At 40.3% G+C, this 25,602-nt stretch overlaps 5 protein-coding genes across 13 annotated transcripts; 4 read left to right on the top strand and 1 right to left on the bottom strand.

Annotated features, from left to right (window-relative positions):
• Window positions 1-1,383: 1,383 nt before the first annotated feature.
• On the bottom strand, window positions 1,384-4,737 carry LOC115742597 (quinone oxidoreductase). The gene is made up of 5 exons (XM_030676982.2): window positions 4,441-4,737; window positions 3,855-3,996; window positions 2,917-3,143; window positions 2,420-2,677; window positions 1,384-1,957 (listed from the first exon to the last, which is right to left on the bottom strand). The coding sequence occupies exons 1-5, from the start codon at window positions 4,735-4,737 to the stop codon at window positions 1,652-1,654; spliced, it is 1,230 nt and encodes a 409-aa protein (XP_030532842.2). The 3' UTR covers window positions 1,384-1,651.
• Window positions 4,738-7,531: 2,794 nt separating this feature from the next.
• On the top strand, window positions 7,532-9,846 carry LOC115742616 (hexose carrier protein HEX6-like). Of its 2 annotated transcripts, XM_048271252.1 has the most exons (4): window positions 7,532-7,754; window positions 8,022-8,344; window positions 8,440-9,539; window positions 9,623-9,846. In XM_048271252.1, the coding sequence occupies exons 1-3, from the start codon at window positions 7,622-7,624 to the stop codon at window positions 9,526-9,528; spliced, it is 1,545 nt and encodes a 514-aa protein (XP_048127209.1). In that variant the 5' UTR covers window positions 7,532-7,621; the 3' UTR covers window positions 9,529-9,539; window positions 9,623-9,846. The 2 variants fall into 2 exon arrangements, with proteins under 2 accessions (XP_048127209.1, XP_030532868.1); XM_030677008.2 differs by lacking the exon at window positions 9,623-9,846 and having other exon boundaries at window positions 8,440-9,558.
• On the top strand, window positions 9,548-15,796 carry LOC115742619 (uncharacterized Rho GTPase-activating protein At5g61530). Of its 4 annotated transcripts, none has more exons than XM_048271253.1 (10): window positions 9,548-9,558; window positions 11,760-11,870; window positions 11,948-12,210; window positions 12,665-12,727; window positions 12,820-12,838; window positions 13,456-13,554; window positions 13,643-13,720; window positions 13,840-14,084; window positions 14,781-14,940; window positions 15,345-15,796. In XM_048271253.1, the coding sequence occupies exons 2-10, from the start codon at window positions 11,810-11,812 to the stop codon at window positions 15,449-15,451; spliced, it is 1,095 nt and encodes a 364-aa protein (XP_048127210.1). In that variant the 5' UTR covers window positions 9,548-9,558; window positions 11,760-11,809; the 3' UTR covers window positions 15,452-15,796. The 4 variants fall into 4 exon arrangements, with proteins under 4 accessions (XP_048127210.1, XP_030532875.1, XP_030532874.1 ...); XM_030677015.2 differs by lacking the exon at window positions 9,548-9,558 and adding an exon at window positions 10,988-11,146; XM_030677014.2 differs by lacking the exon at window positions 9,548-9,558 and adding an exon at window positions 11,004-11,170.
• A 1,473-nt stretch (window positions 15,797-17,269) lies between these two features.
• Window positions 17,270-21,468, top strand: LOC115742617 (probable isoaspartyl peptidase/L-asparaginase 3). Of its 5 annotated transcripts, none has more exons than XM_030677010.2 (7): window positions 17,270-17,426; window positions 17,693-17,864; window positions 18,547-18,611; window positions 18,736-19,116; window positions 19,214-19,272; window positions 19,875-19,979; window positions 20,886-21,468. In XM_030677010.2, the coding sequence occupies exons 1-7, from the start codon at window positions 17,373-17,375 to the stop codon at window positions 21,124-21,126; spliced, it is 1,077 nt and encodes a 358-aa protein (XP_030532870.1). In that variant the 5' UTR covers window positions 17,270-17,372; the 3' UTR covers window positions 21,127-21,468. The 5 variants fall into 5 exon arrangements, with proteins under 5 accessions (XP_030532870.1, XP_048127595.1, XP_030532869.1 ...); XM_048271638.1 differs by lacking the exon at window positions 17,270-17,426 and adding an exon at window positions 17,436-17,590; XM_030677009.2 differs by lacking the exon at window positions 17,270-17,426 and adding an exon at window positions 17,440-17,599.
• A 615-nt stretch (window positions 21,469-22,083) lies between these two features.
• On the top strand, window positions 22,084-24,396 carry LOC115742691 (derlin-1.2-like). Its single transcript, XM_030677132.2, has 7 exons — window positions 22,084-22,279; window positions 22,378-22,513; window positions 22,616-22,689; window positions 22,899-22,992; window positions 23,349-23,477; window positions 23,576-23,736; window positions 24,003-24,396. The coding sequence occupies exons 1-7, from the start codon at window positions 22,263-22,265 to the stop codon at window positions 24,235-24,237; spliced, it is 846 nt and encodes a 281-aa protein (XP_030532992.1). The 5' UTR covers window positions 22,084-22,262; the 3' UTR covers window positions 24,238-24,396.
• The last annotated feature ends 1,206 nt before the right edge of the window (window positions 24,397-25,602 follow it).

Raw genomic sequence — 25,602 nt, 5'->3', positions numbered from 1 at the left:
TATTGACACGCCGCAGGGTCCGGGTCATGCAGCCATCTAGGTGATGATTCAAATTTCAAAATTAGTGATGTTCGATTCTACTTTTATATTTAAAAAGTTACGTGTTAGTTAAAAAATTGTGACGACATATTTTTATCTTCATTTGTTTTCTTCAAATTCCAACTAAAAACATATAAGCACCCGTCCTCCGTTCGGATAAATGTTTTTTTCGGATTTTTCAGCATTCGTTATACAAAAAAATAAATGAGTCAAGAAAGATATTTTATTCTCATGGGGAAAACACATTTAAAATTGAGAAAATTGATTTCCTCTTTTTGAGATGACATTTTTCCTCGTATTTCCTTCCTCCACTCCTTTGTATTCATTTTATTTTTTAATTATTTTTTATTTTCCTTGTTTTTATTTTTATTTTATTTTTATTATTTTAGTAGTTATTTATTTATTTATTTATAATAAATTTTTATTTTCTTTTTTTCTTCCTTTGTCGGTGACCGACTACGGGAGAGGCAAGCCTCAACATCGCTTGAGTTCGAGCATCGCCGAATCCGGTGAACCTTGTCGGCTCGTGGCAAGGCTCAAGCCTCTTTTGCGGCCGGTCGAAGAAGAAGGGAAATTAATAAAAAAAACTTAAAAATAAGAAAAGAGAAAAAAGGAAAAAAAAGAAAAAAATTTCAAAAATTTTAAGAAGAAAAAAAATAAAGAAGTAAAAACTAATAATAGAAAATTATTAAAAGAATTGCACGAAGGAAATTGATTTTTCTTACTGAACGATGAAAAATATTTTCAATTCATTTTTTGATTTAAGCCGAACATCGAAAAATATTGTCATTTTCCTGAAAAATGATATTTTGAAAAATATTTTCCAGAACGACTTCCTTTTTCACGAAACGACCAAAGCCTCTGTTGGTTAAAGTAGGATTGAATTCGTGAAAAAAGTTGATAGCATTCAAAGTTTTATTTTCTTCATTTTCTGTTATACAAATACTTGAGTCAAATTTTGGGTTTAAACTTTCAAGCTAGATACGTGTTTTAGAAGGCATTTTTCCACGCTTAGTGGATATAAATTTAAATAGCATACATGCCAAAGTTACTGACACTACTAATAGACAAGAGAATAATCATACTTTTAACTACATTTACCAACAAGTAACTAGGTTCAAGTTGATGGAGCAACTCCCGTAAATTTAGTAATGCAAACTTTGCAAATTATTCGATTATAACTTTATCGTTCTTTCATTCATTCCACAATTGGTAATTTTTGCTATTGTATGTTTCTGTTTCGGGTGATTTTCTTTTTTCAATAAATAAGTAATTTCATAAACGAGGTCGGATTTGATATTTTCGTCCGTGCGTTACAACGGAAATGCATGTTTCCAACATCAATGGCGAAAAAAACCGAAGGACCAACTTCCAGATATAATCACAAAATTCTTTACTGGCAAGCAGAGGAGCTGCAGAACACAGATGCATTCTCACATTTGAGATTGTTTACAAGTCGCGCGAACCACAATTGTTCCAGGAAAGGAAGGGGCCCTTGCTAATCATCTAAAGAGAAATATCCCGGCATAGAAAACTTACAAGGGGCTCGAGGGCACTACGAGTAGCCTCGACAACCACTAACACACAGGGACTTTTAACTGCTTTGCGTTCCCTATGGAATCAACACGACCGACCCGGATGTCTTCCGGCTTTCAAGATCGGCATGTGCCTTCGCTGCTTCGCACAGTGGGTATGTGTGATTCACGCGAACCTTTAGGACACCCGAGGCGACGCTGGCAAATACCTCTCCAGCAGCTCCCAGCAACTCGTCCCGACTGATGGTGTACTGCATGAGGGTAGGCCTTGTCAAAAAGAGGGACTTTGCCGCAAGAGCCGACAATGGAACTGGATCTGGGGTTCCCGAGGACTGCCCAAAGCTCACCATGTAGCCCCTAATCTTCAAGCATTCCAAGGATCCCTGCATGATCGATAAGTCTTGTGAAACTTTTTAGAACATATACGAAAGTGACACTTGGCTACACAGTTCAGAACCTCATTTGTACCCCAACAAGATCTTCCAGACAAAGCATCAGATCAAGCCACTTTGAGAAAAGCCACATGCAGCATGTTTACTGGCTATTATCTGCTTAAGCCTGGTTAAATCAGACAGATTCTTCCAGCAATTAGCATCTGTTGATGGATTAGACTTCCGAAGGATAACTAAATTCCTAAGGCATGCTGCAATGTGATACTCGAAATAGACAGAGTCCCACGCTCAAACACTACATTGGACTCTCCTCAAGATTTTGACCAATTTCAGAGAAGTGCTGATGAGAAGAGGAAAGCATTTTCTAGATCGTGGAGGAAAGCATTTTTCTATTCTACCATAAATCATTATAGAGTGCAAACCAACAGGAAGCGCGACATTTAACTGAATTACCTGAAATGTGTCCTTTCCTACCGAGTCATAGACAACATCAACCCCATTGCCTGATGTAATCTCCTTAACACGAGAAACAAAATCCTCTTCCTTGTAGATAATAACATGATGACAACCATCATCCTTAGCTTGAGCTGCCTTTTCTTTAGTTGAGACAGTACCAATAACGATTGCCCCGAGGGCATTAGCCCATTGGCACAATAGGGATCCAACTCCACCAGCTGCAGCTTGGACAAGGATTGTGTGTCCATTCTCAACCTTAACACAGTAAATAGTCAAGACTTAAATGGGGAGAGTGTAAGGCCGCTTTCATTCCAACACTTGGGGGAAAAAAAAAAAAAAAAGATGATAGAAAATCATCTATTGTATGAATGTAGGTAACACCTTAAAAGCAAAGCATAACCAATTGCTTCACCTATTGTCCAACATATATATACCTATGATAAATCTCGATGTTCTTGCACAAACAAATGCCGTAAGAGGAGTATAAAGCCAACCTTAAAGCAGCGGCGGAGGAGAAACTGGGCTGTCATGCCCTTCAGCATGACTGATGCTGCAATAACTGGACCAATAGAAGGAGGAACAGGCACAACTTTACTTGCTGGGAGAATTTGCTCTTCAGCATATGAGCCCATTGGACCGCCAGCATAAGCTACAATATCTCCAACTTTCCTGCCAGTTAGTCCAGGTCCCACAGCTACTACCTCACCAACAGCCTCCATGCCTGCGACAGATGAAAATCATCCACTAATGTATAATCCACTCAACATGTTACCCCATCATCAGCAAGATGAATCCATTATTGACACTTCATAAAATGTGAATGAGTTTGTAGAGCTCCACAAAGATGCCATTACCATTGCAGACATTGCACAAGTTGACAAATTTCCGGTGGATCAATTGCCTATTCAAGCATGATCTCTAGAGTAGACATGATATTTTTGAGTTAAACTAGTCAGCTGACAGAAGGAAAAACTTGACTCCAGAATCTTACAAAACAGTTACAGAATACTGCTTAATCATAAATGCTATTATTACATCTCAAACAGATAACTATTATTCGTCTCATATAAGTCAAGTACTTCAACAAAAAGTTCGGAATTCATGTAACCATGGAACTGCAGACAAACCCAACATATAAGAGAGTGAGCACATGTAATGACTCATGAGCTATCATTTGCCCCTAATGAGAGAAACATAAAAGAGCCAAAGGGACACCGCAATGTCGCCATGGATGATCAAACAAGAGCATGCATTAATTTTAAAACAGATCAAAGAATGCATATATTCATCTAAAGCAACGGACATTCTCTGAGCCTTTGCAAATTGTTAACAATTGGAACCAATATTATCAATCAATTCCAAGCAACAACAATCAATATTGTGCTTGACGCATTAAGTCCATCTAATTCTGACAGGGAAACAGCAAACGAACCTGGTGTGAAGGGCATGGTGGGTGCCTTGTATACCCCTTTACAGAAATAAACATCGATGAAGTTGACCCCAATGGCCTTGTTCTTCACACGAATCTCTCCCTCCTTGGGTTCACCTATTTCCACATCCTCCCACTTTAAGACCTACCACAATTGCACAAAGCCAATCAAAAGATGCACCTTTACTTTAGCATGGATCAGAGATGGCGCATCAGGGCATATGGCTGCGCAATTTTACAAGCAAATTGCTATCAAAATGTTGGATTTTGGTTTCAAGAAAATTCCGATCCGATACAGTCATCGTTCTCAATGTCAATCCCATTACCTATAGTAGCGCTGAGTATTTCCCCAACTAACCCATTACTCGATCAAAGTCAAGATTGCAACTTTGGACTGCTCCAAACTCCCGTTCACTAAAATATACTAGAATGCTAATTTTAAGACTTTGAGGGAACCTCACGAACTCAAAAAAAGGAAGCAAACAGAGAAGTTCAATAGTCAACACGAATGTCCATTGTCTATCCTACAAAGCACAGGCACAGAGAGAGAGAGAGAGAGAGAGAGAGAGAGAGAGAGAGAGAGAGAGACCTCAGGTCCACCGAGTTCATGAACCCTAATAGCTTTCACCATTTCGGAGGACGCCGAAGCTGTGGCAACCGCTCTCAGTGACGATCTGTTTTGAGTCGATAGAGAGGTGGAGAGCGATGGAAAGTGGATGGCTCTGCTCTTACCGACGTTGTTGGTCGGATCCTGTCGCGGTGGCCGAAGAAGAAGAGGGGATCGAAGAAAACGGCGTGGCAGCAGCTGAGACTGAGGGGACACTGAAAGCAAAGGGAGGCGATTCTGGAGGCGTCCTATTCGCAAGCCGGTGAAGCTACTGGACATTTTCGACCAAAATAAAAAAGCTACTTGGACGTTTTCGACCAAAAAAAAAAAAGGCCACTGGACATGCCCAAGGACCAGTAACTCTAACGTCCCGGTTAAGTCAAACACCTTCTAAACCTTGGCAGGATGTGTTTATCAATATTTATAAAAATAGTTAATACCATAAAAAATCTCAAATCAGTATATTTATGATGAATTAATCTCAAATTATTATTTTTATCACAAAAATCTCAAACTAGTATACGCGTGACAAATTTACTCCGAATTATTTTTTTACCATAAAAAACCATAAACTAATACATCTGTGTCAATTTACCTTAAATTATTTTTTTAATCACAAAAAATTTCAAAATGGTACACATGTGATAAATTTACTCTCCATTAGTTTCGGTTAAATTAGATTAATACCACTAAAAACTCAAAAATAATACACTTGTGACAAGCAGAGAGTAAAAATCCCAAATTAATACACCTGTCAATTGTCACGTGTTGTCCAATTCAGCAATTCGATGGTAAAATTTAACGAAAATTAATGAAGAGTAAATTTGTCACAAGTATATCAATTTGGGGTAAATTTATTACGGGTATACCAGTTTGAGATTTTCGTGGTAAAAAAAATAATTTATGGTAAATTTATCACAAGTGAATCAATTTGAGATTTTTCGTGATATTAACTTAACCTTTACAAAAATTAAAGAACGATAAACCGAGTCCAACCATGGTTGAAGAATATATATTTAAAAAAAAACGAGGGTTGTAACTCTTTTACATCGTCAATGAATATATATATATATATATATATATATATATATATTATCTTTAGTTATGGTAAAATTGTTTTTCCTTGATTAATTTGTTGAAGCGTTTATTTATTTTTTAAAAACGTGCAAACCACTAACTTTTTGTAAAACAAACGCTCCATTCGACTAATAGAATTTATAATGTAGTCAAGTCATTTATGTATTTCCTATCAAGTATTGCTCTATACTATTAGGTGACAAAATTCTTAAGTATTTAAGTTTAGTTTAATTAGAAATTTTCAACTTATGGATGATAAATTTGATTCAAGTGTGACTGTACTCCTTCTCGAATTTAATGGTTGTGTAGAAATAGATGCGTCCCTCTATTAGTTTTCGTTTCTCGGGGAAGATACATAGTTTAAGTATGTGTTACATATGTTGTTTGCATCTCAACTTGATGGTAATGATTGGAAATGAAACATACCAATAACGAATCGAAGAACCGGTCCAGTTCGAGTTAGGGTTAATTGTTTCTTCAAACTGATCGATTAAATTTTTGTTGAACGGTACCGCCGGACTGAATCATGAACACATGAATGTGGATTGCGAATGAAGGGGTGATCATTGGCTGGGCTTGAGCCGGGTTAGGCTTAATACGTTATCCACGAAAAATTGTACCACATTTTTCAGGGACGTTCAAGCCTAGCTTTGATGGCTGTTGATCAAGCCTAGCCAAAGCCCAAAAGAAGCCTACTGAGCAGCTCAACTCATGACCATGTTTATATGAATGGCTAGTGAAGTGAGGGGTACATTTGCACCAGCATAAGAAATTTAGTTACTTATGCCGGCATGGAATACATAAAATATTTCTGTTCATGACTTTACTTCAGAATTGAAGAAGATTTAAAAAAAAAAAGTACTCTCAATTGTCCAGGAATTATGAAGAAGTCGTAGATGGTTCTATATATCAATTTGAGTATATCGAAATAGGTTCAAGATGTTTCACGCTAAAAGTTACAAACTGTAAAATATATAAAATAGAAAGGTAAAAATAAAAATCACTGGAAATAAGATCGGGTAAAAGAACGATTTAAAACAATATCAATGAGAAAATTGTTCAAAAAGTCATAAACATATTTTAGAGCAGCCAATTCAGTCATAAGCTTTTTTAATTGTATTAATTTAATCCCAAACCTTTTGAGAATCCGTCAATGTAATACTTTAAACCAATTATTCAAATGATACGTTTAGGATTAAAGTGGCAAAACTTCAAAAGATTTAGGATTAAATTAGTACAATTGGAAATTTTAGGATTGAATTGACCGATGCACAATATATTTAGGATTTTTTGGATAATTATCTGCGATATCAACAGTTAAATCATTATATCTAAGTAAGTTAGGCATACCCACATGGGTTATATTTTTCTTCGACCCTCCACTAAACCACCTCGATCTACGGATCACCAGATGTGGACATTTGGGTGATTGTCTATGGTTGTGACTTACCAATCAAAAAGGGTGATGTAGAAAGTTTCGTCCAATGGCTCTTATTCAAAGAGAAGAAATACCACGGTCCCACATGACAGATTGGATAAGGGTATGCATCAAACTCACAACTTTCAAGGGCCACAAAAGACTTTTGGACCAGCAGGAAAATTCAAAAAGATAATGGTCTTCGATTCCCATCCATTTTCTCAGTCCCCATATGGCTCGAGTGTCAGAACCCTTTTGTGCAGGGAGGCGAGATTTTACTTTCTTTGGCCAAGACGTTGCCGAAAGATCACTTCAATGTCCGAGGAATGCTTGTGTGCAAGCTCGACCAAGAAGCACCCTTTGGAAATTCCTACCGGCTTCTTTCGATTCAGTCAATGTTTGCTTGATATTTTATACAAATCATCACCTTTCGTCCTCTGACAAAGGAGTTCATATGGAAACAAAATCACCACTTGGATAGTCAATCTCGACCCCATTCATGTCGCCATCTTTGCTCGTATTCTACATAACATTAGTTTGAATATTCTTCGACGTGGTCTGGTCCCTATCTCCCTCGTCACTACAAGTCAAGACAGACTCCTCTCTCTCTCTCTCTCTCTCTCTCTCTCTCTTTTCTCTCTGTGCTTGTGAGGAAGTTTGAAGAAGGCTATGGCAGTGGGATTTGCAGTAACGAGGGCTGCGGAGGGGCACTACAATGGCAACATAACTTGGTTTGTCATACTGTCGTGTCTGATGGCAGCCATGGGAGGCGTCATATTTGGCTATGACATTGGAATTTCAGGTCTGTCCCATCATTTCTTGCCAGTTTTTGGATAAAAGGAAAGTGCAGTGATTTCGTTTCCTTTTCTCTGCTAGCTCTCGATGAATGTTGAAGGTGGTTCTTCGACCGCCAAGCAGTCCTGTGCTGATTAATTAGATGAAGTTCCTAACGCTATTAAGCACACCCCTGTTCTTTGTTAGTTTGCTAAAAGAATGTGTTTGCTAAAATTGAATTGTTTGTAAGGTTAGGTCGATGTCGTTTCTGATAAGTGTGCAAATAATTCCTAAGGTGGAGTGACCTCCATGGAGTCGTTCTTGAAGAGGTTCTTCCATGAAGTCTATGTTAAGATGAATGACGACACCAAGACCAGCAACTACTGCAAGTTCAATAGCCAATTGTTGACCTCCTTCACTTCCTCCCTCTATATCGCTGGCTTCTTTGCTTCCTTCTTCGCATCTTTCGTCACCAGAGTTTTCGGACGCAAGCCATCGATATTGACAGGAGGAGCTGCATTCCTCGCCGGTTCAGCCCTTGCAGGTGCAGCTTCCAATGTTTTCATGCTTATATTAGGCCGCGTTCTCCTTGGTGTCGGGGTCGGTTTCGCTAATCAGGTTAGTCATCATGAAACATGATCTGGTTTTTGATCGGTTAGAACATTGCTTAACCATTTCTCCACATTTTTTATTGGATTGGATTGGATTGGCAGTCAGTTCCTCTTTATCTCTCGGAAATGGCACCGCCGAGGTACAGGGGAGCTTTCAACAATGGCTTCCAATTCTCGATAGGAATAGGGGCTCTGTCAGCTAACCTCATCAACTATGGAACCGAGAAGATTAAAGGCGGCTGGGGTTGGAGAGTTTCCCTCGCCATGGGTGCGGTCCCGGCCTCAATCCTGACGCTCGGCGCGCTTTTCCTCCCGGAAACACCCAGCAGCCTCATCCAAAGCCATGACGGACAAGAGAAGGCCAAATCCATGCTGCAACTCGTGCGCGGCACGCCCAGCATTCAGGCAGAGCTGGATGATCTCATCAAAGCAGACTCAAACACGAAGAATGTTCGCCATCCTTTCCGAACAATCATGAAAGAGAAGTATAGGCCTCAGCTAATCATGGCAATGGCCATTCCATTCTTCCAACAGGTTACAGGAATCAACGTCATTGCTTTCTACGCGCCAGTCCTGTTCCGGACAATTGGCCTGAGGGAAAGTGCATCTCTCATGTCTGCAGTCGTGACCGGTGTCATCGGTTGCAGTTCGACCTTCATATCAATGCTCATAGTAGACAAGCTAGGCAGAAGAACTTTGTTCCTCGTCGGGGGCATTCAGATGTTTGTGTCGCAAGTAGTGGTTGGAGGAATAATGGCGGCTAAGCTAGGAGATCACGGTGGATTGAGCAAAGGGTATGCCTATGCGGTATTGCTGTCGATCTGCATCTACGTTGCTGGATTTGGCTGGTCCTGGGGGCCTCTAGGGTGGCTCGTTCCAAGCGAAATATATCCGCTAGAGATCCGATCTGTAGGGCAGAGTATCACGGTCGCAGTGAGCTTCCTCTTCACCATCGCAGTCGCTCAAGCGTCTTTAGCAATGTTGTGCCACCTGAAGTCTGGGATCTTCTTCTTCTTCGGGGGTTGGGTGGCTGTGATGACTGCATTCGTGTACCTGCTGCTGCCGGAGACCAAGAACATCCCCATCGAGCAAATGGACAGAGTTTGGAGGGAACATTGGTTTTGGAAGAGAGTTGTGGACCAAGAGCAGGAGACGAGTAATTGGAAGGACCATGACCCGAATTCGGCATGAAATTTCTCATGGTCGTAAACTCTCTTTGTGGTCAAAGTGATCTTTACTTTTTCTTTGGCATGCTCGAATTGATTCATCAACATTTTGAACACAATTTTCTCCGAATGTCTAAGTCATGTTCAACTGGTGGAGCAAATGAGAAGTCCTGGTCGACTTCGTAAGTCGCAAGCAATCCGGACCAGACACGACACCATCAACTAATGTATCAGTCTGGTTCCATTCACTAGTTGGGCCTTATTAGATAAAATTGGGCCCAAGAAGGAAAGCATTTGTCTGGGCTCCTTCAATTTATGTTCCGGGCCTAGTGAACTTTGGCTGGGTCCTATTGGCGTCTTTACATGTACAACTCATAAAGAACATCATGCTCGATGCAGGTAATAATCCACGGAGTGTGCATGGTGTGTAGTACCAACATCTGGTACAGGGTGATGCTCGGCATTTTAAGATTGATTTTGCCGAGTTGACATATTAAGTGAGACGATAAAATCTTATGTGAGATTTACTAATTCAAAAGTTTATTGTCAATCTCCCACGTGACAATAATATGTTAATTTCATGTATCTAATTTAGAATATCTTACCTTACTCGTGATACATTTGTAATCCGGAAGTATCTAATATCTCTCAGCAATCAAGAAAGATATAATATCTCTGTGCTGTCACACAAAATAGGATCTTCTTTGCCGAGACATTAGTAAGGAGAAATTAGGGGATAGCAATCGGGCTAGTATAACCCACGAATAATTGGTTCACATGGGGATTGGTTCGGTTTCCGTGTAAAAAGTTTGAAAACCAGCCTTAATTAATTCGATTCTCGGCCTTGAACGGGTTCAGCTCAAAACCAAACAACTAGCCTCTTAGTTGAGAACTTCGGTAACAATTAATGAGATTGAGCATTCTAACATATGCAGTCCATTATAGTGTCCCGATTAATAATAATTCAAAAGATAATGCACATGACGATAGAGTGATTAAATAAACAAAAAAAACGAAACAAAAAACTGGTAGATCGATTCTCGAGTTTCCCTTCAGGTCGGATCGTTTCGGGACCAATCGGATCGGCTCCCAGCTCCCAATTTCAAAGATGGGCAATCATGGAGCCTATCCCTTTGAAAATTGGCTAGATTCAATTTCGATGACCTTATCTTATCATATCTCGGAGAATAATATTATTTAAATACTCACTCCGAGTCCTCGGTGCTGTCGGGAAATGATGGCGTGGGCCAAAGTTTTCATTACAGTTAAAGAGACCACCTTTGCCGTTGGTAGTGTGATATCTTCCTGTCGCAAGAGCTTGATTTTTCGAAGGGCAACTAATCAGCTTATTAAGCGAAATTAGTTTTTTTTTGTGTGGTCAAATAAGCCGGATTAGGTTCTTCGAAAGGGGCTATTACGGTAATAATCATCGTTGAATGAAAAGTCTGTCACGCGCACCCTTTTGCTTACCTCAAGGCTAGCCACGCATGCCAGAATCTAATTTTTCTCTCTCTACGCCACAGCCCCTCTCTCTCTCTCTCTCTCTCTCTTCTCTCCCCCAATTGTTCGTTTCTCTCGCAGCAAACCGCACAAGAAGCTCTCTCCTTGTCGCAACAGAAAGAGAACAAGAAGCTATCCTTGAGGTGGACTGAATCGTTGAGCCTACGGTGAACTTCTCCGTCTTTTTCGTCGATTCTGTTTTTGTTTTAATCTGTTGCCTTCGTGTTCCGTGAGTTTCCTTTGATTCCATCTGTAGATACATCTTGGGTAGGGTGTTTTTTTATTCTCCTTTTGTCTGTACATCGCTGCTTTGTCGTTTCGATGTCGACTCATGGGAAAATCTTAAAACTTGTTCGCGCATGGCGAAACGAGGATCTTCGACTCGTTCAAAGCCTCTGAGAAATCCCCGATAAGAAGCATCGTGTTTGACTGCTAAAATGGTGGCTATCCAATACGCTGCCAGCAGATATATCGAGACTCGTAATTTTATTCTTGAATTTGAACTTGTGGTCTACCCTGATGCTTGAGCGATAGGGCGCCTCAGGGCAGCTGCAAGTAGAATTGATTTTGGAGTAATTTTTTGTTTTGTTTTCGATAGTCGATCGGTTTCTGGCGAGACAAGGAACTAAGACGATTGATTCTAGCTTTTACTGGGTAATCGAGCAGCCTTTAGTTAGATTATCTTGGGAGCTCAATGTTGTTCTTAAATGGTCTACTTGTCTGTGTTTCTGATACATGTTTGACGCATTCATCCAGGATAAGATTTTTTCGTAGCGTGTGAAAGAAGTGCCAATTGCCACTTCCCAATGTCTTCAGCGGTGTCAGCTCCATGGCACGACAGGGCGACGGGCTTCTTTTCTTCATCAGGTATACCTTATGATTTCTGTTCAAGCTTACTTTGTCGTTTCACTGGGCATGGCTTAGACTTCAAGGTGCAAATTTAGGTGGGAGACTTAAAGAAGCAGGGAAGAATGCTGGAACATTTGTTGGTGAGGTAGCAAAGGATGCGAAAGGCAATGTTGCTGATATTGCAGGAAGGGTTGGATCAGCAGTGAAAAGCCGATGGGCACTCCTTCAGCAACCATCGGTGAGACATGCAGTCCAAGAGCGTCTCATAGAAACTGCTGCCTCGACTGGCTCTTTTCTGAGAAAGGGTATATCTGGCACTAAGGATAAAGTTGCAGTTGGCAAGACGAAAGTCGAAGAGGTAGGTTGTGTCGAGACTTGGATTTATTTGATGATCTTAGTGGTTTCATCGAGTCAGCACTTGTTACTTAGTTCTTCAAGATCACCATTTATTGTTAGATAATACAAAAAGGCGTCATTATGTGGCTTGCATACAAAGCAAGAGTAACTCCACAGTCTAAACATCCTTAAACTGAGTTTGGCTTTATCTTCCTGCAGCCTATGGATCAAACCTAACTGGTTGATTCTAAAGGGTCTTGCTCTTGATGGTCTCTTTCTTGCCTGTGATCTTGAAATAGAGTTCAGTTGTTTACCATTGCAGAACCTGATCTCTCTTTGTGACTTCGATTATTTAGAAACTTGTTCTCCATTTTACATGTATTCAATACTGAAGTTAATATACGATATAAACAATTCTGGTTTCCTAGTGTACAATTCTTAAAGTTGACATACTTATCCAAGAAATGATTCTTCAGGTGGCAAAAAAGACTGCGCAGAGAAGTAAATCCATTATTACAGATATGGAAAGACGGCAGAAGGTAAAGAATTATCAGGCTGACTGCATATATTACACCCTCATCCATTCTGTGTATTAACTGGAAGTTTCTGACGTGTTTTCTTGCTGCTGCAGGGATTTTCTAACACGGATGGTAATTGACTTTCATCTTGGGCTTGGCCATACAGTTCATTTACTTCTGCTTGTACTGAAAACCCTTTTCTCTTTTCAAAGTACCAAGATATTTGTCTCTGGAAATACTCGAGGCATCTTTCATTTTTGGGTATGGTAACTATATATTTGTGGTGGTGTCTGGATTGTTGTGGTATGAATCAACCTGACAAAGTTTTAGGCCCTGAAGTATAATTTTCATCCCCACCTCCCCATCCTCTCTCTTCCATTAAATTTTCCATCTAAGAGAGGGAGTTTAAGAAGGTAGTCCTTCACTTTCAGCTCTTATGGTGCTACTTGACAGCTCTTAGTGGGTTGAATATTCTCTTCGGGGATCCAGAAAGGGGATACTAGAGCATGCTATGTTATCAACGCAGAACTCCTTTTCAAATTGTCTAAAAGGTTATGACAAGCACGTTTGTCTTTGGAGGTTCATAAATCACGTGACTCCTCAATATTAGGCCAAAATTTTTTTCTTGCTTGATCATCCTGTGGAACATCTAGTACCTTTGAACTGTCCTTCTAGATTGCTGTAACTTTCTCCGACGCCTTTCTACTAGATCGCAGAGTCACAGTTGCATATTTAATCTTTGTTTGCAGCGTTTGGCGTCCCGATCGAGATCACAGTGCAACGTCAACAATCCAGCAGGCCTGTTCCTAATATTTTGATCAAATGTGCCGATTATCTTATAAGTTCAGGTGGTTATGGATATGTGAATTTTTTCCGGATTATTGTCACATCAATGGAAGCATCAATGGTAAAATCGTCTATTGTTTTAACTTTTAGGGCTCAGTTCTCAGAATTTGTTCAAATCTGAAGGAGATAAGGAGGTTATTCGGCAATTGGTTATGACATACAATGAAGGTGTATCACATGTTCCATCATTGCAGATTTGACTTTCAACATTTCTGATCGATAATATCACTTGGCTTTCAATTACTTTAGAGTTTTTGAGGTGCTAAATACCTTCCTTTGTTGAACAGACCCAGATGCCTCACTTCCCAATGATACAAATCCACTGGATGTGGCAATACTTGCGAAATGCTACCTTGCAAGTCTTCCCGAGCCACTAACAACCTTTGATCTCTATGAAGAGTTAAAAGGTGCTCGTTCTAGTGTACAAGCAACAAGAAGCATATTAGAGAGACTTCCCAGTGCAAATTACATGACGCTAGAATATATAACAGCACTGTTGCTCCGCGTCAGCCAGAACTCACATCTTAACAAGGTGGTTCCCCCCCTTTCTCTCTCTCTCCCCCATGCATGCATGCCTCCTATTTTTGTTCTTATTGGCAGTAAAACATATTGGAGATTGATGTAATGCTGTCTACCATCCTAATTTGGAAATTAGGTGCCTTTAGCAAGTAAAGAGCGTCCTAGTACACAAGTCTTCCACATTTTAGTGCTTTTAGCAATTATACCTTGTAATTCTCTCACCGATTTATTATCAGTAGACAAAATTAGATGATGATCTTATAAGGAAGAACTGATATAACTAGTATTGCACTGTCAAGGTTGCTCAGTTTCGTCATTTATGGATGGACGTCGTCTTTAGGCATCACTGGAATATGGGGGGAACCCTTGGTTTGTTTTGGTATGGCTCATTCTTCTTCTTGAGCTACATGAGGGAATATGAACATTCAAACAGTGAATTGCTGCCACCATGCCAGTTTCAGCAGTTCCAAAGCAGCTGTTCACATTTCTGTATTGTTGGCTAATCTAATGGTGTTGTGGGCCTTTAATCGATTTTTATTCTACTCTGAGGTGCCAAACAATTACTTAACTTTGAGATCATTGGGGCGGCATGCTTTAGCTCTGCTGCCAAAATTTCATAGAAGTTAATCTGGTCCAGTTACTGTCATCAGAAAATGGACAAAGTTCTGGCAAGTAATGACCTATCTGATTAGACTGGTTTTCTGCACAGATGGATGCTCAGAGCCTCGCAGTTGATATGGCCCCAGTTTTGATGTGGCAGAAGGGGAGGAACCCCGAGCTTTATAGGGAATATTGGAACAAGCTATCGGGAAGCCCTCCTAAAAATGTAGACCCAGCTGCAGCAATTAATGCCTGGGACATGCTCGCAGGTAAGAAGTTTATATGTCTGGTAATTTGTCTCAATTTGGTCTACAATTAGCGATAATGGTGTTATTATAGTGGGAAGATATTGTCTGGTTGTTTATGTATTTCGAAAGATTTGGCATCCTATAGAGGTCTATACGTACAAATAGAAGAGACAGAGAAGTATATGGTGAAGAATGAATTCAAAAGTCTTAAAAGAATATTACTGGAAATGAATCAACAAGTCTGAAGAACTTTTTTGGTGGTTTGAACTATGATGTTGATGTGGTCCACCCAAAGGAAATTCTATTATGATTAATCAGCTTTGTCAGTGACAGCGGGACATGAATAGCAGCAATTGAGTTTTGCGAAGTGATAACCTTTTCTCCATTCAACTTCTCACATGTCTTGTCGTTTTCAATGCTCGCAGAGGAAGGAGAAGCTGATGACCCGGCAGCCACTATTGAGGTTGTTCTGAACCTCATAGAACATCATAATGCTGTATTTACAGATGCAAATGCGACGAGCTGGAGATGAAGGAGGTCGGATGGGCAGGCCTTCGATTTTTGATCCAGTTGGAATACACCTGCGAAGAGGAAGCTATAAGCTATACGCACGAGTTGCTCAACAACTGGATATGGAGCTGTCTATTACTGAGCGGTTTCCTCGATCACTTGGTTCTGGAATATGGATATGTACATGGGTTGAGATCAAGGTTGTGCATTTGCCTTCTCTCGCTAATGAACTTAACTGGTTTTGCCTACTCTGCTTCTCGTGCTAGCTTCTGCGCATTGGCATGTGAATCAAGATTTTGTTTTTTGGAGAGTGCAGTTGATTTGTTTAAGTTTGGCTTCTGTTGAAGTAAGGCAAAGCTTTCCTGCATGTTGTTCGCACACTAGGCAAGGAGAAGAGAGCTTTTTTTTTTTTGGACAAAATTTATCCCCGCATCTCAAGTCACAATTTGAAATGATCCTAGACTGCCTTCCGCACAACTTCAAGACGCAATTTTTTTTTTCGAAAGGGTAATTAAATTCTAAAACTAATCAAATTGATACAATCAAGTTCTTTCGTTGATTCCGTCTAATTAAATGAAAATGTTAACTTGATGTTTTTTTTTATTACTCTCTCTTTATTATGTGGTACTGGTGTGGTTAAAGCAACAAAAATAAACCCAAAACGAGGTTGTGTTGGTTAAAATTTGATTTTAAATATATATCAATTAATTAAATTTCAAAAAAATAAATGCTCGAAACTCGCGCCGTGGGTCGGTCGCGCACGACGTGGTGTACAGAGGATTTTCAATTCCCAGTAAAAATTCATCCGGAGAGCCGGAACATCCAACTCGATGTCAACTTAATCACCCAATACTACAACTTCACTGTACTGCAGTTTCGACGTTTGTGATGAACTAACTGTACATGGCGTGACGCATCTAGTTAGAGCTTCGCAGGATTCAAATCAGTTCAAGAATTCGAACATCTTCCAAACGACGTGAAGAGTCCAAACATACTGTCGTGAACGTGTTCCTTCGCCTTCATACCTGCAGTGACGTCTACCTGTCCCCCCCCGCAGTAACTCCGGCTCAGAACTGCAATTCTTCGATAGTGACCCGGAGATCTGCCATGACTGCCAACGCTTCATTGCCACCATAAGCCAAGCCATCGGCATCGGCAATGCTTGCAGGATGCGTTTAAGATTGAATGCTGGAGGTTTCAGGTTTCGACTCGCCATAAACGACCTTCGTGTTCTTAAAACATTCCGCACTCTTGCTGGGCAAAACTGGTCTTGCGGATTACCGACAAGCAAAAACAAGAAACTGCCAGAAACAAGTTGTAAGGAGCCAAAAGAATCAGTATAGCATTGGTGGAAGCATAAAGAAGTGAATACATAAGATATTTTTGAACTTTGTCTTCCATTTTGGATCCCTCATGCTGGTTTAGGAATTTGTAACATGTATTCTCAAAGTACCAAAAAAAAAAAAACAAAGGAAAATAAGATGAAAGTTCCAATCAATGATTTCCTAATTTAAACGAGCTATAGGTAATTCATGATTGCAATTCATGATTTCCTGATTGGCTGAATTTCATATGTAAAGTTTTTAATGACTGGATTTTGTTAGAATAATATTTTTTGAATGAGTGTGAGAATAACAGTATATTGTGAAACCACAATTCTTAAAAAAAAATAAACCTCGCAAAATTTTTTAATTAATTAATTTTTAATTTTTATAATAAAAATATACTCTTAACATAACAGTTAGCCAAAGACTATTATACAATTAATTCTCTTAATGACTATTGGGCTTTAGCAAGCGGGACAAATTTGCATGTAAGCACCGGGCCATGGAAGTCGGGCCTTAAGCCCGACAGGCGATGGAAATTGGAGACTACGAAAATGTCGGAAGCCATTTGCATCGCCTGCAACTCGTGAAGCCACGCGTCACCGTTGGTTTTCACCAATGCCTTCGTCGTACTTGCACTGCTTCTTCTTCGTTGCTTTGCTTCTCTCTGAGGTAAATGAACCTCACCTATTCGCACTGTGCTTGAATTCCCACGATGGCATTGCATGCCATCTGCCTTGTGGATCTCGATACCAGTTCACTGTCGTTGTTCTTGGTCAACCAATTTGGGATCCGTCCGTCGACATAGTTGTCGACTCCGGGAACAACCCTTCTGGGTTGATCACGTATTGCGCATGTCCATTTCTGTTGCTTTTTTATGAAAAGGGAGGAATTTAATTTGCTTGACTTTATTTAGCATTGGATCACAAATTTCGCAGGTGTGTGGAAACCGGGTTGGGGATTCAGGGAGATATCCCTTAGTTGTGAGCACATGGCCTTTTGTGGAGGCCGTGAGAGCTGCTTGGACAGCTGTCGACCACGGTTTATCGGCGGTGGATGCAGTCGTGGAGGGTTGCTCAGCCTGCGAGGAGTTGCGGTGTGATGGTACAGGTACATGTGCATGGCATCATGAGAGCGTCTACTCTTTTGATGTTTCCTTTGTAGTTTTATTTGATGGAGTATTTGGGTTACTTGAGCTTGAATGGGGGAAATAAGAGATTGATTGCTTATTTTAGCATTTAAGAGCAGTTTTGTTTGGTTAAGGTCTGGTCTAGGAGTTTTAGAGGAAGCAGAGCTTTCCCTGTTTTGTTTGGCTATCTAGCCTGCTCAAGTAGCAATCGAAAGAAGGGAGCTGGAGTCATTTATCCTAGGATTGAATGTTGATAAGCTGCTGAAAATGTGCTAAGTGTGAAAATACTGGTTTGCTAATTATCTGCTCCAAAAGATTCTTTTCTGTTATATTTCTTTTAAACAAATTCTTGTACAATTTCATGGAATCTTCTTTTACTATTCATGAAGCAAGTTCATTGTGTATCTGTCTATCATAACTGGACTGAAAATCTTGGCCATGTACATAAAGTTCAAAGAAAATGGTGGATCACGTGAATTCATTTATAGTAAGTATGGCCCTGAAAATGTATGGGAAAGCGAAAGAAATCCATTTTGATATCTCATCAAAATAGTTTATTTCTGTGATATTCCAGAATGACCTCAAATGTTTCTCTCTCTGAGAATCAACTTAGTGGTTGGGAGTCCGTCAGTGTTCTCTCTAACCATTGTCCCTTTTGTGAAGTGGGGCCAGGTGGAAGCCCCGATGAGAATGGGGAGACTACTATAGACGCACTTGTCATGGATGGGGTACCTACCGTTTTGGTTTTTCTCTTCACTATTTGGAGTTCTTTGGCAGTTGTTGCTTACGATGAAATCTGAGTGGTTTCTCATCATTCCTTGTCTTTTCTTTTCTTGCCAAGGATATGCCTAGGTAATGATGGAGGTTGGAGCTGTTGCAGCGATGAAGTATGTAAAAGATGGCATCAAAGCTGCTAAATTGGTGATGCAACATACCCAACATACTTTGCTTGTCGGAGAGCCGGCCTCAGCCTTTGCCATTTCAATGGGGCTTCCTGGACCAACGAACTTGAGTTCGCCGGAGTCTATTAATAAGTGGACAAAATGGAAAGAAGATCTCTGCCAACCTAATTTTCGAAAAAATGTTTTGTCCGTTGACAGTTGTGGCCCCTATCATCCTAAGGACACTGCAAATTCATGTGCACAAGCCAACCCCGTGGGAACCATTGAGTCAAGTCCAGCCCGAGTTGGACTTCATAGCCACGACACCATAGCCATGGCTGTAATAGATAAAGTAGGAGATTGTTGTAGAGACCTTTTGTTGGTGATTTTGTCTGCCTTAGTCTGCCCTTGTTGTCTCTAATCAACTTAATTATTTTGTGCAACTGCAGATGGGGTTCATTGCGGTGGGCACATCAACAAATGGCGCCGCATTCAAAATCCCCGGAAGGTAATATTTTTTAAATGTTTACCTGTGATTGGCTTGTTGAACTGTGCCTAAAGTATCTGGCTCACATTATTTGATTATCACTTTGTTAGATCAGCGAGTCTGGTATGTTCAGTCGAGGAAAGAAACTGGCTTGGATAATGTTCTGATCACTGAAATGTTACCTGTTTGCATATGTGATTTTTGATATGACTGTTGTCGTCCTTGGCTCTAATCTTTTAGAATACATTCTCTCTTCTAGCTGTCATAGCATATGGCTCTAATCTTTTAGAATACATTCTCTCTTCTAGCTGTCATAGCATAGGAATGTGAAAGTTTTGAGTAATTGTACTAAACCAGCTAGAAAGACTATCTAATTGTTTGGGACCACTTCATTTCTGAATGACTCTTTAATTTTTTTATTCCTCAACTAGAGAAAGTATTCCTTATCAGAAGACCTTTAAAAGGTCTTTCTGGTCACGTATTGGCAGAATATGGAGTTTTGGCGATAAATTGGAGCTTTTAAGGGGAGTTTTCAGAGTTGAAGTTTGACATGTGTCCATCTTGTGGTTATGTCAAGAGTTTGCATCTTTGGGATTGGTAAAGAAGTTTCTGCAAAAATGTAGGGTTGGCGATGGACCAATTGCTGGATCTTCAGCATATGCCGACAATGATGTTGGGGCTTGTGGGGCTACTGGGGACGGTGATGTCATGATGCGTTTCTTGCCGTGGTAGTTTCTCAAACCAGTTCTCTTTTATGTCTAAAATTGTTCGTTACTTTTTGTCACATAGAATGACTTGAGTTGGGATGTGTGTACCAAGACTGGTAAATCACGTACTCTGATCATGTTTCATTTGGGGTTAGATTACATTTACATCAATGGATAATTAATCTAAATATTCTATGAAACAATTTGTTCATATTCCCAATAAAGGAACTGGTATCTAAGGTAGCTCCTGTTTTCATTTTTTCGAGGAAAAAAAAATGCAAATTAGTGTGAACTGGGCTGAGAAAAAAAAGAACTAATATGATTATTTGTAGTTATTATGATTTTAAGTGCTTGTCTTACACAATTGAGAGTTGTAAGCATGTCTCACACTTTAAATCTTCTCTTGCCTGGTGTAAAATATGGTTTTATCATCTTCGGTCAATTGTGGGTGTGCAATTTTAGATGAGCAGCTTAGGGTATCAGTAACATAACCACCTATGAAATATGGACGATAGAATTTGAAGGTAGGTGAGCAGCATTTTGGCTAGAAACATAACCGCACAAGAGATGTGGACTACAATAGATTGTGGTTGTAGAGTGTAGAACTGTAGACTACTAGCTGGCGATAAAGCTTTTGAGCCACTACATACAATGGTAAACAGAAGTAGGAATATGGGATCTTTTTTGGCTCTTTCTTTTTCTTTTGACTATCTAAAGATACTTCTGAATTTAGTTTCCTTAAGGGTTGTTACTGAGATTGAAAAAGGAATTGTGATAAAAAGAACGAGATTAAATGAGGAACTCAATCCTTCAGGCTAAGATTCTGTTGACTGATATAGTCCCCGTGTGCCTCAGTCAACAAGGATAGTAAGATGTTCTGATGGAGTGAGACCTTGACAGAGTCACATGTCCTTTCTGTGATTGCAGCTATCAAGTTGTTGAGAGTATGAGACGAGGCATGGAACCAAAACTTGCAGCTGAGGATGCTATCCTCCGAATCGCTCAGAAGTATCCAGATTTTGTGGGAGCTCTTTTTGCTGTCAATAAAGAAGGCGAGCACGCCGGTGCTTGCCATGGATGGACATTTCAGTACTCAGTGAGAAGCATGGAAATGGAGGAGGTGGAAGTTTTCACTGTTCGACCTTCCACTGTGAGCATGTCCACTTAGTGAAAGCCTGAATATGCTTCCATGTGAGATTGTCCTTGCTGGCTAATGTAAACCAGAACCAGTATCATGCTGGTATTAGAGCATCCATGGCTTGGCTTGGCTCATAAATGCGCGAGGAAGTTGCACTCTGGCCTTGCAATTTTCTTGCCCTTCCTTTACAAGGTTGCAGTTGGTGTTGACAAGCATGTAATATGAGCATTTGCAGTGGAGATAATGACTCTGGTAGATATCTCACACTGATTATTACACTGTATTGAAGCTCAACCTGATACATGTGATTCCTTGCCTATGTTATGTTTAATATACAGTCGTGTGAGCAGATCGACAAAGATGAATTCTACATGGACCATCACTCCACCATGCGGAAGTAAATCTCTAATAAATCCCACCTATGCAAGCAAGCGGCGAGTCTTTCAAAAGACACCCGCGAAAATGGAGAGGATTTGCCTAAAGCATGGATTGAACTCTTTGTTCGAAACTAATTATCCACCTTGTACTGCTAAGCTGTATCCATTCAATGTCAAATTCTCCAGGGAATCGGAGCAATATAGATTGTGGATGTAATGAAGCCTTTTCTTTGTCCTTGATTATATCCCTTACATCACTGTCCCATTCGACTTTCCCAGCACCTGTCGAATTTGGACATCTTCTAGTCAGCACAAAAATAAAAAGTTTCACTTCTGAAATTCAAGAAATAGCCCAACATTCAGGGGCTGCACCAGCAAGACATGGATCGGTTTCAATACTTCAGCAGGGGAACCTTGATGGCCTTTTTTTTTTTTTTATCATTATTATCATTGTGGAGATGTGTTTATCTTGTTGATAGGTTAAAAATGAAGTTGGACTATTGAACGTCATTTAAAACCCAAAGGTTGAAATCTAAGTTTGGATGAGCGTAGCGTATGCTCCAGTCCGGCGGGCCAACCAATGCAATTGAACTGTAGCTGGAAGACTTTGTCTTAGCGTGACTTGCTCTTCTTGTGATGGACGACCCGAAGTCTTCTCCTTTGGAATTTCCATAGCGTCACTCAATCTAATGACAAAAGAGAAGAAAAAATCGATCTTTCTTTAGCTATTATACTTCCATTCTTCAATTGCTCCGGCGGATCACTTCCATTGATCCCTTCAATTCACCAATGTCTACTCCAGGAGAGTAAGCTCTCTGTCTCTCAATCTCTCTGTGTGCTAGCTTCGATAGGGATTGCACATAGGATTACCATTCACTGAAATTCCTGCCATAAAATGTTGCAGATATTACCGGTCGCTGCCACCGGTGAGCAAGACTTATGGAGTAGCATGCCTGATGACCACGGCGGCCCTCTATCTGGGTCTTTACAAGCCTTGGACTATAGCTCTCCAGTATGAACTTGTGCTCAAACGTTTCCAAGTGAGTTGATCGCCAGATTCTGTGTGTTTGTGCTGAATATATCCAGATATTGGGTCTATATTCAGCAGTTTGATCGTAAACAGTGCTCTTCAATGGATGCAGGTTTGGAGGCTCATCACCAGCTTCTTCTTTCTCGGGCCATTCTCGTTCCCGTTTGCCTTTCGGCTTATTATAATGTGAGTAGAACAACTGTTCATCCATCTCCGATAGAGCAATTTGTAGTATTGCAGATCTTTTGCTTCTAGTTTGGCTGCTTAAAAAAAGAAAACAGTAAGCCAATCAATTAGACACGGTCTCGAAGTACTGTCATGATTTTCTCATCGATCCTTTAGCTTAGGAAGTTATATCTTTTGGCATGTTTAATTGACTGTTAAATGGCATGCAGAGCAAAATATGGAGTTGCACTAGAGAGAGGTCCATTTGACAAGAGGACAGCTGACTACGTTTGGATGTTCATCTTCGGAGCACTCTCACTTCTAGTATGTCTGGCACAATGTCTTAATTAGTCTCTATGTTCTTGCTTGGCTACTCAATAGGGGAAGCTGAAATAGTTGTGGGATAATTGAATTCAGCATATTCAAAGACATACGGTTCTCGCCATTTGTCAATAATGCTGCTTTATTTGATCATTTAGAAGCATGTCCATAAAGGAATAATAAAATGAGCAACATGGCATTTGTCGCATAAGGCACTTCAGAAATTCGTAAGTTCAGGCAACGCAGTTAACAGCATGTTGCTTAGAACTGTTTGTTATGCCTTCCTCTGACACTGATATTGTAGAATTGGATACTGATATTGTAGAATTGGACACTGAGATGTTACAAGTTGATGCTAGGTAATGGCAGCTATTCCTCCTCTGTATTCTCCTTTCATGGGACCTTCCTTAGTCTTCATGATTGTCTACATGTGGGGCCGCGAATTCCCAAATGCCCGAATCAACCTCTACGGTGTCGTCTCATTGAAGGTAAAGTTGCAATCTCTATTTTGGTATAATCTGATTAATTTACTTTGAATTCCCAGAGAAAGGAAAATCTGTTGAACCTAGATCATCTGTCCTTGAAGGGATTCTATCTCCCATGGGCGCTGCTAGCACTAGACCTGATCTTTGGAGACCCGTTAATGCCCGACATTCTGGGGATGGTTGCTGGTCATTTATATTACTTCCTAACAGTACTCCACCCTCTTGCCGGTGGAAGGAACATCCTGAAGACACCTCTCTGGGTGTATCCTCCCACTGAATGCTTCTCTCTTCATTTTGAGTGCATGAAGTCCTAACACGTTTTTTCCATTACTCTGTGTGCGCGCGCTTCACAATGAATTTCCTATAGCTGAGGAGCATATACTTTGACCTTAATTCTATATAGAAGGTTAATGTGCGAAGTACAAGTAGCCGGTTAACAAAATGAGATTGCTAACTTTATCCTCAGTGATGGTATTATGCTACTTTCGACGTGAACCATATTTGTGTCCAATCCTTAACCATCGGCAGTCACAAGGTAGTAGCGTACTGGGGTGAAGGGATTCAAGTGAATGCGCCAGTACAGAGCGACCCTTCTGCTGGAATTGCCTTTCGCGGAAGAAGTCACCGTCTTGGTGGAATGGGAACCCGATCAAGCGGCCCCGAGCAAGCGCAGACAAGGGATCAAGTGCCGGTGCAGCAGACAAATGAGGCGGCTGATGGAGTTGCTTTCCGCGGAAGAAGTCATCGCCTTGGTGGTCGCTAGCCGCCATGTTCTTCTGATGATGGTCTCTGCATAGCCTGGCCTTACTATGTTAAGAATTATATTCACTCGCAGCTTGCCTTTCCTCTGCTGCTTTTTGTTTATAATTGAATTTTCCTGCTAAAACTTATGTCTACTTATTAAATTACAGTTGAACCTTTATAAGTTCCGAATCCGAAACCAAACTCCAAGATTGACGGTTCTTCTTTCTCGGCCAAAGTTGGACTGTCAAGTTTTTGAATCCGGTCCAGCTTTGGCCAAATCAACAAGTTGAAAACCAAAAACCAAACTTGATGATCCGCCGGCGGGGACATTGTTATGGTTTGTAAAGACGGGTCGATTAATTTTATTCACATCATCATTATCAGTAAACAGATATGTCTGAAGATCTTCCATTGCAGATGTAAGACAGTTGTTAAGAAAATGACTGGACAATTGCGAGGCTCCTAATGAAAGATTGGTCTCGCGGTGCATCGTTCGAAAGGGAAGAAGAATCAAAGAAACAAGTTTGAAAAGTCGTCTGCTCGCGCTCTATCTGCAACCCAAGTTGAAGGGGCGTTGACGTTTGACCAAGTCTCTGCACAAGCCCGAGCCCCACACGAGAGACCCCAAGAGTCGAACAATTTCCAATTCGCACCCCTTTGGAAACAAGCATCAAACCCATTTCTATTCCCATTCACTAAACAAAGATCGAGCGATTAGAAAGACAAGGGCAAAAGCCATCAAAAACATTAAAATTTATACCTATCGTCGCATATTTTTCTTAAATTTTTTGTATGATACACAAACATTCTATATTTATATTTATATGACACATTTACCCTCCGTCAAGGTTTCATAAATGAGCATTACTAAAAAACTACTTATATAGACGGCAGAGAACAAACGGTGTCGACATGGCAGTCATCACATGACTTAAGTGAATTCAAAACGAGTTGTTTTGTGACGCAAATCCGGCAAAATAACGCAAGAAAACCCTTACTAAAAAAGAGAAATCTCGAAAATTATGTGAATATTATTGATCATCCTTAAAAAAAAACGTGATATACACATTTTATAGGGTGTTATCCTAACCCTAGTCCAATTAGGAATCAAAATATCAAAAAACAAAAAATTACAAAAGTGCCACTGAAATAAAATTAAGCCCGAAAAATACTAAAAAAAAATAGAAAAACCCATTTAGACATTCTCGAACAACCAAAATTCATTGTTAGTCACGGCTAAAGGCCGTGAATATTGATCAAGACGCCGTTTCGCTTGAGCCTACCGAATTTGAGCTCAATCCGACGTCGTCGACTTGATCCGCCGATTCTAGCTACAACACCGTTTCGCCATCCGATTAGATTTGTGTTGATCCAATCGATCCAG

This window comes from Rhodamnia argentea, chromosome 10 (genome assembly GCF_020921035.1).
Source record: "Rhodamnia argentea isolate NSW1041297 chromosome 10, ASM2092103v1, whole genome shotgun sequence".
Classification (NCBI taxonomy): domain Eukaryota; kingdom Viridiplantae; phylum Streptophyta; class Magnoliopsida; order Myrtales; family Myrtaceae; genus Rhodamnia; species Rhodamnia argentea.
The sequence above is the reverse complement of the archived record's forward strand: the minus strand, read 5'-3'. Positions and strand labels throughout refer to the sequence as shown.

What these genes read in the sequence shown, in the direction of transcription:
- LOC115742597 (XM_030676982.2), bottom strand. Translation starts at nt 4,737, where the DNA reads ATGTCCAGTAGCTTCACCGGCTTGCGAATAGGACGCCTCCAGAATCGC. An exon ending in ATGAACTCGGTGGACCTGAG is followed by an intron (nt 3,997 to 4,440) that starts GTCTCTCTCTCT and finishes CAATTGTGGTAG; the next exon opens with GTCTTAAAGTGGGAGGATGT. An exon ending in CACCATGCCCTTCACACCAG is followed by an intron (nt 3,144 to 3,854) that starts GTTCGTTTGCTG and finishes CATCTGTCGCAG; the next exon opens with GCATGGAGGCTGTTGGTGAG.
- LOC115742616 (XM_048271252.1), top strand. Translation starts at nt 7,622, where the DNA reads ATGGCAGTGGGATTTGCAGTAACGAGGGCTGCGGAGGGGCACTACAAT. An exon ending in CTATGACATTGGAATTTCAG is followed by an intron (nt 7,755 to 8,021) that starts GTCTGTCCCATC and finishes ATAATTCCTAAG; the next exon opens with GTGGAGTGACCTCCATGGAG. An exon ending in GGGTCGGTTTCGCTAATCAG is followed by an intron (nt 8,345 to 8,439) that starts GTTAGTCATCAT and finishes TTGGATTGGCAG; the next exon opens with TCAGTTCCTCTTTATCTCTC.
- LOC115742619 (XM_048271253.1), top strand. Translation starts at nt 11,810, where the DNA reads ATGTCTTCAGCGGTGTCAGCTCCATGGCACGACAGGGCGACGGGCTTC. An exon ending in GGGCTTCTTTTCTTCATCAG is followed by an intron (nt 11,871 to 11,947) that starts GTATACCTTATG and finishes GTGCAAATTTAG; the next exon opens with GTGGGAGACTTAAAGAAGCA. An exon ending in AGAACTCACATCTTAACAAG is followed by an intron (nt 14,085 to 14,780) that starts GTGGTTCCCCCC and finishes TTTTCTGCACAG; the next exon opens with ATGGATGCTCAGAGCCTCGC.
- LOC115742617 (XM_030677009.2), top strand. Translation starts at nt 17,480, where the DNA reads ATGCCATCTGCCTTGTGGATCTCGATACCAGTTCACTGTCGTTGTTCT. An exon ending in ACGCACTTGTCATGGATGGG is followed by an intron (nt 18,612 to 18,735) that starts GTACCTACCGTT and finishes GGATATGCCTAG; the next exon opens with GTAATGATGGAGGTTGGAGC. An exon ending in GCATTCAAAATCCCCGGAAG is followed by an intron (nt 19,273 to 19,874) that starts GTAATATTTTTT and finishes GCAAAAATGTAG; the next exon opens with GGTTGGCGATGGACCAATTG.
- LOC115742691 (XM_030677132.2), top strand. An exon ending in TTGTGCTCAAACGTTTCCAA is followed by an intron (nt 22,514 to 22,615) that starts GTGAGTTGATCG and finishes CAATGGATGCAG; the next exon opens with GTTTGGAGGCTCATCACCAG. An exon ending in GCCTTTCGGCTTATTATAAT is followed by an intron (nt 22,690 to 22,898) that starts GTGAGTAGAACA and finishes AATGGCATGCAG; the next exon opens with AGCAAAATATGGAGTTGCAC.